Source organism: Pseudopodoces humilis, chromosome 26, assembly GCF_049639895.1.
Source record: "Pseudopodoces humilis isolate 2021_Gansu_Grassland_sample_001 chromosome 26, ASM4963989v1, whole genome shotgun sequence".
In the NCBI taxonomy this organism is placed as follows: domain Eukaryota; kingdom Metazoa; phylum Chordata; class Aves; order Passeriformes; family Paridae; genus Pseudopodoces; species Pseudopodoces humilis.
This window is the reverse complement of record NC_142225.1, coordinates 725,592-738,730: the sequence shown is the minus strand read 5'-3', so window position 1 is coordinate 738,730 and position 13,139 is coordinate 725,592. Positions and strand designations below refer to the sequence as shown.

General features: G+C 45.7%; 1 protein-coding gene across 10 annotated transcripts in view; it reads right to left on the bottom strand.

Annotated features, from left to right (window-relative positions):
- PPP1R12B (protein phosphatase 1 regulatory subunit 12B) overlaps nt 1-13,139 on the bottom strand; it is a 126,699-nt gene that overhangs the window by 79,141 nt on the left and 34,419 nt on the right. For all 10 annotated transcript variants that reach the window (XM_014258960.2, XM_088067262.1, XM_088067264.1 and 7 more), the window contains exons 4-8: nt 11,417-11,576; nt 7,226-7,370; nt 4,877-4,951; nt 2,119-2,198; nt 1,432-1,571 (exon numbers count right to left, since the gene is read on the bottom strand). In XM_014258960.2, the coding sequence (XP_014114435.1) occupies nt 1,432-1,571; nt 2,119-2,198; nt 4,877-4,951; nt 7,226-7,370; nt 11,417-11,576 (600 nt within the window). The remainder of the gene's footprint in view (nt 1-1,431; nt 1,572-2,118; nt 2,199-4,876; nt 4,952-7,225; nt 7,371-11,416; nt 11,577-13,139) is intronic.

The following is a 13,139-nucleotide window of genomic DNA, read 5'->3' as shown; positions in this document are numbered from 1 at the left end:
AAGGACCCAATAATCTTCTTGGGAAAGGAGAGTAGAGGTAACAAAGCCTGAAGCTGAATCATTACCTAAATGATTGTTGTCTCAAATCTCTATTAGCTTCAGTGGTTTCACACAGACACCTATAATGTCCTTTGGTCAGTGAATTAATGCAATAAAAAGACCTTTAACACAAAATTTAATGATGAATACTGTAGACCTTTCCTTGCTGAAGGATCTTAGGCTGTTCCTGACTCAGTTAAACCCCACACAGCTCCAGGTCTTATAGGTGTGCAAACATTTGAGTTGTTTTGGTCAAATTACCATCATCTTTACAAGGATTACAAGCACTGGCACCAAGCTAGATAGGTATAATTTGTATTTACATAAATATGTATATAATCTGATTTATGGAGAGAATATATATGACCTGTACTGTGTGTCACTTTCTACTACTGACATGTCCACTAGACTTGTTTGATTTAAAACCCCAAGATCATTTCCCTGTGTGACTGCCATGCCCACCCAGCTAGTGCAGCATCTCTGCAGAGCCCAGCCAGGATTTTCCACCCCTCTCACCCTGCCCCAAACAGCATTAACTGATACAATCCTGACACAGGTGACAATTCCATGGGCACAGAAGCACAACAAAACTTTAAACTACACTTCTCAGGGCCTATTTCTTAGTATACTGGATATAGACCAAGTAAGTTGATGTTAAAAGTAGTTTAATCATTAAACACATCATAGTCCAAGATCCATTTGTGTTTATAATATTAAGTACAAGTAAGTCTTGGCTTACTGTAAAATAAAGTATCTGTATTAAACTTTCTGTGCTGCACATAAACACTTCTAAAACTAATTAAGGAAGCCACAGAAATTATGGAAAAGGAATGAGAGTAAGATTCCAGCAATATACTATAATGTAAATGCTACTGTGACTCTGTGTATTTAATCCTGATTTTCCACTATTTTTTGAAATCATTATTCATCACAGTCCAGAAGTTCCTCACCTCTGTGATTACCCAGAACAGCTTCAGCCCTTCACTTCAGACTGATCCAAACACAATAGGCTATTGTCTTCCTACACCTTCACCTGCTTCCCTACCATCCTGCAGTACCTGAAGGATTCTTCTTGAATTGGGCCAAGAAAAAAACCCTGTTTAAGAACAAGCTATGGAAAATGTGTTATCTTCAATACATGTGAGCTGGAAGTATGAATTAAAATAGGATCTGAAGGATTTATTTTTTTTTAAATAATTTTGCTGACCTGGGAGTCAGCATTTGAATCAGCTCTTTTATCACCATAGCTCCAGATTTCTCCAAATTCTGTACACTGGAAGTAAAACTTTCAGCATGCCCTTAACATCTAGTTATTTAATTAATAACAACAACAACATTAATAATGATAACAGCTAGGCTAGTTATTAAATCCAAGGCTGTAGTAAGTCTTACCTGACTCCTTTTCAGCATCTGATTCTGAAACTTCATCTTCAGCTTCTTCCTCTTCAGAACTAGAACTGCTTGAGTCCTTGTTCTCTTCCTCAGTTTCCACGGACTTCATTGTGTCTTCCTCATAAAGAATCTTCTCTTTGCTGCAGAATAGGAAATTTTTAGGCAAGCAGGTTATCTAAGCTGTACTTCTCAGGAGTACACAGACATGATTTACTACATACAGAACAAGCAAAGGATAAAATCTATCTACAGATTGAACACTCCAGCACTTCCATCATGGCCAATTTGCCACGGATTCCACTGCCAGTCTCACATTTTCTAATTCTGCAAGCACTTTTCCATCCACAAAAATGTAATCTCTCCTTTTCTAGTGCCACACAATGCAGCAGTTGGGCTGTAGGGCTCTGTGCCTACAGAGGTGCAGTTCTCAGCCCAAAGATCTGATCAACCCTCAGAGCAGGAGCTGGAGAACCAAACCCCAGCCCAAAGCCCTTGTTCACCCCTCACTGGGTATGTTAAGACACAACTAAAACTGTATCTGAGAGTACTGAGATTTAAAAAAAATGCATGAAATAAACGGCTGTGAATTGTTTTTGACCCAGCTGAGGCCAGCTGGGTGTGAGAGATGAAGCTGCTCTCCCATTACTTTCTGGGCAATTTCTTTTCAGCTAAAATGGAGAGACTTACTTGGTGAAGAATCTGTTTTGAGGCTTCCCATTCATGTCAGCTTCAATCAGCTTATTCCTTGTCTCCTTCTCACTTCGCAGCTGTTAGAAAGTCCAGGAAGATGGGAGAGAGAAAATGAGGACAGACATTAACCAGCCCCATCAGCATAACCTAGTCAGCAGCACAGAACAAGGTCAGCCCAGCCTAGTGAGACTAAACCACTGCAGATTTGTGTTAGAAGCCACTTGAACAGCAGCACATCCCCAAGGGCACTGTGAGCCTTGGACTGGAGCTCCAGCAGGACACAGCACCCAGCATGTCCTTGGAACGCTGCTGCCACTCAATAAAACCCTCAAAGGCACCTGCAGCTGCCCCTGCTGAGACCAGGGATGAACACTGACTGCTGCCCAGAGAGGTCCTGGTGGCTCCCCTGGCCCTGGAAGTGCCCAAGGCCAGGGACACGGAGCTTGGAGCAACCTGGGACAGTGGGAGGTGACCCTGCCCACGGCAGGGGGTGGGACTGGATGAGCTTTAAGGTCACTTCCAGCCCAAACCATTCTGGATTCTGTGGAGGTCTGTCCACATGTGTGTGTGCCCATGAAATCAGGATAGATTCAGCTTCAAATCTGCTGCCTTTGTGGCTATTTTTACTGGCTTTCAGAGGAAAGCATTCAAGCCAGCCCTGTACAGGCAACCAGGGAACTCATGGAAGGATGGGTCACTTCTTAAATCTCTCAAATGCACAAAGTCATTGCACAGGAATACCTAGGGTCACACAGAAATTGAAATATTTTGTCTAGGGAGCAGCAATATTAATTTTACCACCATCAGTGCACCCAAAAATTGTTTTGTACCTTCCAGAAGCACAAAAACAGCTGAGGCAGAAGTATGGATGTGAGTTAGGGGGTCAATTTAAGGTTGACTCTGTTGTGTCATAACTCACCAAGTTATTCTTTTTCTTTTGACAGCAGTTGACAACAGGCAAAGGAAGTAAAAGCGCTGTAAACTGTGCATCACAGAATCCCAGAATTACCTGGGTTGGAAAGGACCTTAAAGCTCATTCAGTCCCAGCCCCTGCCTTGAGCAGGGACATCTTCCACCAGCCCAGGTTGCTCCAAGCCCCATCCAACCTGGCCTTGGACACTTCCAGGCATGGGGCAGCCACAGCTGCTCTGGGCACCCTGTGAAGTGGGAAAAGCTGCGTGGATTCCAGTGAAGAGCAAAAATTTGGGGTACAACATTGTTAAACTGATCAAACTGCTGGAGCACAGCAAAAAGAAGTGCAGGAAAAAGCCTGCTCCATTCACAGATAATTCAGTAACTGGGAAAAAATTCCAAACCCAAACCAAATGAATTGCTTCCAGCAAACAAAAATCCCCCCTGCTTTCCAATAACAGCATCAGATCTTTTAGCAAGGGTGGCACAGTGCTCTGCTTTAGACTGAAAAAAATACCTGATTTGAAAGCCATTTTGGAAGAGAAATAATGTCATGAAACTGCCTGTTTTATCCTTAACAAATATAAGTTTCCTATTTTTAAGTGATAAAAATGGCACATGATAAACAGATGATAAATTGGCTTTTCCACTAAAAAATCATGTCCACTAAAAAAAAAAAGAAGTGTGATAAAATCTGGATTCTTCTGCCCAGTTTGACACTGAATAAATGGAGAAGGCCTTTATATAGGGCTTCTATATAGAGAACAGGGGGGTTTAGCCCTAAAAGCAGCCCTAAAAATGGGTGAGCAGTCACCCCAAAAAAGTCTTCTTTTTCTTTTCTTTTAAGAAGTGCAGTTATCTGCAAAATCCTCAGTAGTGAGAGAGAGGGGAATCCAAAATACAACCCTGATAGTATTTATCAACATGACATTTAGGGAGAAGCTGATTAATTTTTAAGAAGTTCCTGAATACTAAAGCTGCTATTTGAGGATGGCAGCAGCTGTGTTGTGATCTGAGCTGGAGTTCTAACCACCCACACTGGCAGTTCCTGAAAATACTTTCCTGGGGTTTATCAACAGTGTTCCCATTCTGTCTGTTTCTGTACCCAAAGTTATAAGTGACACTTACAGATTTTTAATTCATTTTGAATTCTTTTTGGCTTGTTTTTTGGAAGCACCCAAATGAGATAATTGAGCAGACCAGATGAATTAGGAAAAAATTCAATCCAAACCCAACTTTCTGGCTTGACAACTGCCCTTACTTTGAACAAGATATATTTTGCTTTCCTTTATGTCAACTTTTGTTTTATAATCTCTTCCAGTACCTCCACTGCACTATGAAATGGCAATTTAATATGGTTTTGAAACCACCTATTTTTTCAGTCTAGAATTCCCTGAAGTTTATAATTTCTTCTTCCTCAATCCAAAGCCTCCCAGTTGTAAGAAAGGCAGAGATGGTAACAGATCTCTTTCTCAGCACTGACAGTGTGTTTCTCTGGATGCAAACACAAAGCTGACCTGGGTAAGCACTCAGTAGGAACAGAGCAGTTTGATGCTAGAGAGCCTGCCAGCCAACAAAGCACCTGCAGGGTAACAACAAAGATGAACACAAATTCCTTACCAGTCCCCATAAGTCTGCATGCCATCACACTGCTGACCTCCTTGCTGCAGTCATCCAGATTTATAACTATTAAAAATATTGCTGTGCTTAAATACTGCAAATGAGTAACTCAAGAAAATAGCTGGGCCTCAGCTTCCTGCATCTGTTGGCACCAGATGTCTTGGAGAACACCTGTGTGTGAAATGGTAATTGGAGAGGTGGAAAATGATCTCCAGAAACTCACCACAGTCTGCTTCTTCTGCAGCATTTCTAAATGCTCCACAAGTCCCTCGTCAGCAACATCAAAGGGCGTCTGGCCCTGGTGCAATGGGAGAACACAAGAGGATATCTGAGATGGCACAGTGGTAATATTCCAGAAAATGCTATTTACCAGAGCATATGCTCCACATCCTCCCTCCCCAGATGGTAAGTGACACTGCTTCACTTGAGAGCAAGGAAACCCATGTGACAGTGATCATGGAATCACAGAATCATCTCAAAAAAGATCTCTAAGACCATGTTTATGTTCACTGAGCAACTTTTACCAGGGCAATGCAGCTCCCTGGTTGCTACTGCTCAAATTCAACAGCCAGGACTATGCTTGAGTTTCCAAGATTCTAAAAAGGACACTCTTGTACTGAGAGGGTGTGTGATCAACCTCTTCTTATGTTGGATACCAGGGAAAGGTTCTTCCCCCTGAGGGTGCTGGCACTGCCCAGGCTCCCCAGGGAATGGGCACAGCCCCGAGGCTGCCAGAGCTCCAGGAGTGTTTGGTTCTCAGGGATGCACAGGGTGGGATTGTTGGGGTGTCTGTGCAGGGCCAGGGGTTGGACTGGATGGTCCTTGTGGATCCCTTCCAGCTCAGGATATTCCTGATTCTGTGTTACTTTATCATCATGTATGTAACCGGTCTGAAAGGCTGGCAGCAAGCCAAAAAATTTGGGATCCATTTCCACATCCATGGGCATTTATAAAGTAAAACAAGCCAGAAAAAATACTCTAGGGCTCAAACCAAGAAATTGGTTACATTTTCACCATAATTAAAGATCTAAATGCCATTTCATTAACAATCTGAAACCTGATGGCTGCAGGTCAAAAAACAAAAGGTAGCCTCGTCCATCTGACCTAATAAAGAGACAGTTCTGGACTGGAAGGAGCAGGTAATGCAGCAAATACAACTGCAACTGTTCCTTTTCAAGTATGGCATGATACAAGACACCATACACATCCCAAACACTTTGGAAAAACACCTGATGGCATTTAAACAGAAAAGATTCCCCATATTTTGGGTGCCAAAGAGCTCACCAGGTTGAAAGGACTCCTCCTCATGGGGCATTTGTGTTCCAGCAGTTTCCAGCACAGCTGGATACACCTGAACACACAGGGCCCTCTCTTATCACAGCCTCCTGCCTTCATCCCCTGGTGCTCCTCCAAGCACATCCAACCTTCTCTCCTCCCCCAGAGCCTGCACAATTGTCCAGTGGGAAACACCTCACAGACCGGTGTGGACAGCAGGGATGGGAACACCAAGAGCAGCCCTGGACAAGCCCTTGAAAATCCAAGGGCTCTTCAAGGAAAAACCTGGAACTATTGGAAAGGAAGAGAAATGTTTTTGCTCCTTTTCTTTCATCCTATTTTTCTTCACTCATGTCTCACAAATCTTCAATTTCCTTTTTTTTTACCAATACATAGAACAGAGAGGATTTAAAGCTGCCAGTTTCTCATGGTTTCACTTCTTTTCAGTGCCTTATACCTTAATATTAGTATATTTTGCACTCCAAGACTGTTTCTTTGCTGCCATTTGATTTCTCAGGGTTACACTAACTCAGCATGGCACACACCAGCCCTCCTTACAAGCTCAGTCTTGAAGTTTAATCAGGTCACATTTCCCATAATATTTGAAATCTTTTCTGCCTTCTGCCAGTCAAGTTTCTTCATTTACTGATGTATTTAAATTATCCAGTGCACAGGCAAGGAGAACTGCTATGACTTTGTCATGTAGTTGGATCATGATGTTGGATCTCTTATGAGATCCCACCTGGATCTCTGTGTCCAGCTCTGGAGCTCCCATCTCAGGACAGACATGGACCTGCTGGAAAGAATCCAGAGGAGGCCACTAAAATTGAAGCCAGGGCTGGAGCCATGCTGGGAGAGCTGGGGGTGTTCACCTGGAGAAGAGACAGCTCCAGGGAGAGCTCAGAGCCCCTTCCAGTGCCTAAAGGGGCTCCAGGAGAGCTGGAGAGGGACCTGGGACAGGACAAGGGGGAATGGTTTCCCAGTGTCAGAGGGCAGGGATAGATGGGATATTGGGAAGGACTTTTTGGCTGTGAGGGTGGTGATGCCCTGGCACAGGTTACTCAGAGCAGCTGCAGCTGCTCCACACCTGGAAGTGTCCAAGGCCAGGTTGGATGGGGCTTGGAGCAACCTGGGCTGGTGGAAGGTGTCCTGCCCTTGGCAGGGGGTGGAATGAGATGAGCTTTAAGGTTCCTCTGAATCCAAACCTCTCTGGGGTTCTATGATTCCATGACCATGCAGCAGGCAACAGTTGATATTAATCTGGCTATAGAATGCCCTGCATTAGTTGTGTACTGACCAGCTTGTTCCTGATGTCCATGTCACACAGAGCCTCAGCCAGGATGGAACACGCTTCCTTCACTCCCCAGTGAGCAGCAGCATGGAGTGGAGTCCAGCCATCATTATCCTGGACGTTCAAATTAAATCCAGCCTGGATCAGGAGCCTGAGGAAAGCAGGAGGATTGATCTCTGCCCATCAGGAATGACTTCCTGACAAAGCAGTTTCCCCCCTGTTAGGCACCAAGTGGGCAGCCTGGCTCCCTAACAGCCAGGAGCTTCTGGACTCATTTATTAACCAGAGCAACATCCCACTTGATGTGCTTGAAACTAAGGGAAAGGGCAATGAGTGAAAAGTGGCATTGATGTAAAACCTGCTGGAACACGTCAAACTGATAAGGAACCCTTTCAGCATGTCCTGAACTGGGAGAACACCTTGATTTCTCATCTGGCATTGGTGACCCAGCCTGAACTCCTGCTCTAGCACAGGAGGGAGGCTGGATTGGCTCAGGCACTGAGCACACCAATAGTGTCACTGGAACTGCTGTCCCTGTGCCAGGGGACAAGCACAGCACCTGCCAGGACAGGGACATTTGGGAACTGCAGCTTTTGCTTGGCTCTCTGAGAGCACAAGGCCAATGTGAGGTGCTCCACAGAGAGAACAGGACTGCCAGGGAAGCAGCAGTGACATTGCCATTTGTGACATTGCCAGAGGTAAAATCTGTGTGCTAAACAACCCCCATTTGGATTAAACAACCCCAAATGCATTCTTTCAGAGTAGTTCTTGCACAGTTCAAGCAAATATTCCACAAGTGAATTTGCCTGGGATCTCCTTTCCTTTACCCTCACTGCTGTGCCCCTTCCACCCTCCCTTCTCCATCAGAGCAGAACACTGGTGTTTCACAGCACCTTGAACATTTAACACCAAAACGAACACAAGAGGCTTGGGGTAGTCTGGAGCTCCAGACCCATGTGCACACTGGTGTGGCAGTGATCAGGTGAGAGCACTGAGAAGCTCCTGTATCAAAATTATTATCCAAGTTGCTTAAACATTGAAGAGCATCCCAGGGAAATTCTGCAATTGCTCCTGAAAATTTCCATTGTGGGAAATTCCCCCATCCAGAGCCACCATTGCACAGCATGAAGGAAATCCAGCATGACCCCAACATGGCACCAACAGCTTGGAAACTCCTGCAGATTTTGCCAATGTGCAACTGTGCAAAATAAAACACAGTCACAGCAGAGCAGCTGTGGGCTTCTCTGTGAAAGAAATTGTAAATTAGGTGCTGAGTTTCTGCTGATTTTCCAGCTGGCACGAGGGAGAAACAGAGCTGCTAAGAGACTCAAGGTCACAGACAGATTGCACATCTCATTTAGAGTTAGCTGGCTCCTGGCTGTCAGCCCCTTTGGTTGAAGTCACTAAAGCTCTGGATTTGAACTTCAGCACAGCCATCACATACACAAGAGTGGAACAATGTCAGCTTGCTGGGAGATGTGTTTATCATTACCACAATTAATGCCAAGGAGAGGCTGTCCAGAACTAAGTCATCCTGCACACACTGAACTTCATCAAGGAGCACTGGATAAACAACCCTTCCCTGACAGGCTGTGGGACCAACACCTCAGATCCAGAGATGTTACACTTCTATTCACATGAGCTGTGTTAGATTCCTGTTCTTGGGCACAGTACAGACACAGATAGCTCATCACTCAATTATTAAGTTCTAATGACTGAATACAAATCATAAACATGAAGTACAATAAAATGCTTGAGCTTGAGATGAAACAGCTTCTCAGCATCAAGTTGAAAACATCACTTTAACATCACTTAAAACTATGAAATTTAGGATCAAGATAGATGAACACTTCCAGAAAGGATTTTAATGTGGGCAACAGTGTAAGCTTGTGTGTTATGCACAACCTGGTTTTTGGTAGCAGGGGGCCAGAGGTGGCCTCTGTGAGAAGCTGCTGGAAGCTTCCACCATTTCTGTAGAGCCAACCCCTCATTGCCCTGAAGATGGACACGCTGCTGGCCACAGCTGGGCCAGTTAGAGCAGGTGGTAATGCCTCTGTGACAACAGATTTAAGGAGAAAGTCAAAACTAAGTGGGAATGTGCAGCTTTTTTCTTGTCAGAGAAGAAGAGGAGCTGAGAACATGAGAGGGAAACAATATGGGGACACCAAGGGCAGTGGAGAAGGAGGAGCTGCTCCAGGCACCGGAGCCAAAATTCCTCTGCAGGCCGTGGTGATGACCATGGTGAAACAGCTGTACCCCTGCAGCCCCTGGGGATCCAGGGGGGATGCAGAGATCCACCCACAGCCCCTGGGGATCCACAGGGATGCAGAGATCCCCCCACAGCCCCTGGGGATCCAGGGGGGATGCAGAGATCCCCCCACAGCCCCTGGGGATCCACAGGGATGCAGAGATCCACCCACAGCCCCTGGGGATCCAGGGGGATGCAGAGATCCCCCCACAGCCCCTGGGGATCCAGGGGGGATGCAGAGATCCACCCACAGCCCCTGGGGATCCACAGGGATGCAGAGATCCACCCACAGCCCACGGGGATCCAGGGGGATGCAGAGATCCACCCACAGCCCACGGGGATCCAGGGGGATGCAGAGATCCAGCCCCTGCAGGAGCCCACACAGGAGTGGGTGGGTGTCTGAAGGAGGCTGTGATCCAGTGGAAGACCCAGTGGAGAGAGAGGACCATGCTTCCAGGCTGGAGCAGCCTGTCCTTGGAGGACTGTACCCCGTGGAAAGAGAGACTCATGGCTCAGCAGTTTTGGGAGGGCTGTTTGCCTGTGGGGGGAATTCACATTGCAGCAGTTTTGGGAGGATTGCTGCTTGTCTGAGTGGACCCATGCCAGAGGAGTTCATGGAGAACTGTCTACCATGGTAAGGACCCCATGGTCTCACAGGAGGAGGACAGCAGTGGAAGAAAATGTTAGGTGACCAACTGCCCAAAACCCCCATGCCCTGTCTCCCTGTGCTGTTGGTGGGAAGGAGGGAGGGGCTGAGGGGAAAAAGGTGCTTTAAAGGCTTATTTTACTTCTCATTATCCTCTTCAGATTCTGCTAGTAATAAATTCACTTTGCAACTTTAAGTTGAGCCTGTTTTGCCCTTAAAGTGTTTTCTCCCAGTCCTAATCTCAAGTCATGAACCCTTCAGTAATTTTTTTCTCTCCTCTGCCCAGCTGTGGAAGGGAAGGGTAAATGAGCAACTCCTGTGGGTGCCTGGCATTGGGCAGTGTCAAACCATGACACCTTGTAAAGACTATTTACAAGGCAAGGAGGAATAGATTCACACAGACAGAGGGCAGAGTTAGATTAAATAGGAGGTAAAAATTCCTCCCTGTGAGGGTGGGGAGGCCCTGGCACAGGCTGCCCAGAGCAGCTGCAGCTGCTCCATCCCTGGAAGTGTCCAAGGCCAGGCTGGATGGGGCTTGGAGCAGCCTGGGCTGGTGGAAGATGTCCCTGCCCATGGCAGGGGGTGGGACAAGATGAGCTTTAAGGTTCCTCCTAACCCAACCTAGTCTGGGATTCCATGAGCTATATGTTCATGGGCAGCTCCAGCCACACATAAAGGGCAGAAAAGAAAGCTTTATTGGTGGAAAGCCTAATTTGACATTACCTGTAACAGTATTAATGTTTTTTACCAAGAAATGCTACACTGGGCAAGTTTATGTTCAAAATAATCTGGTTAGAGCCAGGGCTGCAGAGCTGTCAGGTGCTGGAATCCCTCTGTCACTGCAGGAGCAATAGCATGAAGGGGCAGAGGACAGTGAGACAGGGGTGGACACTGCATTTTCCCACTAGACTGGTCATGTTTGTCACTGTTATGCAGTGTGTGTTGTCACTTTGTTTGTCAAAATTATACTTTTGTCCTCTAATATTGTTTAACTTGCTAGTCCTAAAACTATTACTCTAGAAGTGAAAAATCAGACCTCATGATTAGAAAAATTAGAGACCTCCTAATTGATGCCTCACTCTCCAAAAAGCTTTCATTACTTCAGAAAAGCCTGGAGGCATGAAAGGGAATCCTCCAGTCCCTGTGTATTTCTGGTGAACCTGTGGCTGGACACATAAAACCACAGAGCCTTTTGAGAAACAGCAGCCTGAAAATCTCAATATGGGACAAATTTCTCTGAATGTAAAGCAAGATGTTTTCTTCAGCCTTAATTTCATGCATCAGCCCTGGGAGGAGCTCCTACCTCATGACTTCAGAATAGCCCTTGGCTGCAGCAACATGAAGAGCTGTGGCTCCTGTCCGAGGCTGCTTTATATCCTCAATTTTCCCACTGTTCAGCCACTGCCGGGCATCCTGGAGCATTTGCTGCTCCTCTTCTTTCCTTGACAGCTCTAGGTCTACACCTAAGGGGGTGAAGCACAGAAGAAGAGATGAACAAGAGACGAAAGCTCTCAAGTACTTGTTACAATTACCCTATGTTCCATTTGCTATAAAATATTAGTAAACTATTTCTGATCTTCCACAGAACAATCAGCAGAAGCCTCTTCTATGAACTGGGAGAGCTCCTGTGTCACTGACAGAGACTTCAAAAACTGAGTTAAAAATTTTGAAAGTTGGGCAAGTTGCAACCCAGTCCAATTAACTAAAAGTTCAGCTGTGCATTAAGGGTAGAAGGATTGAGTTCTACACTGGCTGTGTCCCAGACTGAAACAACAGTCATGAACAACAATCTGACTGACTGAATTGACCTGCAGTGAGGGTGTAATCTCCAGAGAAGGTTGGAGGAGCCTCACATGTACCCAAGAGCACGGTGGTGCCAGCTCTGTGCTCACTCCATACTCAGGACACTGCAGGTGACACACACAGGGATCTGCACTGCTCCAGGGGCACCCATGACAGGCATGCTGAGAGAAGTACTGAGCTATTCCACTGAGCAGCAAACCCCCAGACTCTGACAAAACACAATTTGAAATAATTCTGGCATTAGAAGGTCAGAAGAAATCTATTCTGATGGCCTAAGTGACTGCATAGGGGCAGGAGGAGATGTGAAGAGGCAGGGGGATGATGTGGAGATGGAGGTGTCTGGCTGACAGACTACGTCAACTCCTTAAACCAATAAGAGGTAAAACCCACTTTGACTTGTTTTCCTAAGTGGAATTTTCACACTAATGAAATCACAGAAGGACAATATATCAATCACAAATATTGATACCGATCCAAACAAGATTAATCAGAGTAGAACTCTCTGACTCAGGCAAACACACAAATTAGAAGATGACAAGTCTCAAACATCAAGAAGGGTCCTGAAGAACAAGTGTCCTTGATTAATACTTTCAGTAAAAGAATGACATGATTGCCAATTAAATTATGGGGCATTAGGATTAAAACAGAACCAAGGAAAACACATAACTCAGAGTCTGAGCTGTCAGACCCACTATTGCAGGATTTTGCAAAGATCAGAAATAAACTGGCTTCAGACCTAGGACTAGACAAGTTTGTAGCTGTTACACACAACTGCTGAACATGCTGGAGTTCCCAAGGAGGGCTGCACTAGCTCAGGAAAGTGAAAGCCACAGGGCACTCACAAGTACACAGAAAGGCAGTTTGGCTCAGGAATTTCTGGGGGCACAGTGGCTGGAGGCTGGGAGGGGAATTGCACACACCTGAGCTGTTGTTACAGTGTGCAGAAAGCATCTGCTCACAGCCCCTGCTGAGGACAGACTGCAGAGCTGGACAGATGCTTATTTAAAGTTCAACCCCATTTCCTCCAGCAGTTATGATCCTTTAAACTGTGTGTGATGAAAATCTTCTCGGTGGAGACAGATGGTTGTTTCAGGGCATCTTAGCAGGATGCCACTAATGTGGTTAGGCAATGCAAGCAGAATCCCAAAAAAGTGTCAGGCAAAATACTTGCAGGTGAGGCAGAATCACTGCCTGGATGTCCTGTAAGGTTTCAACCACATTAT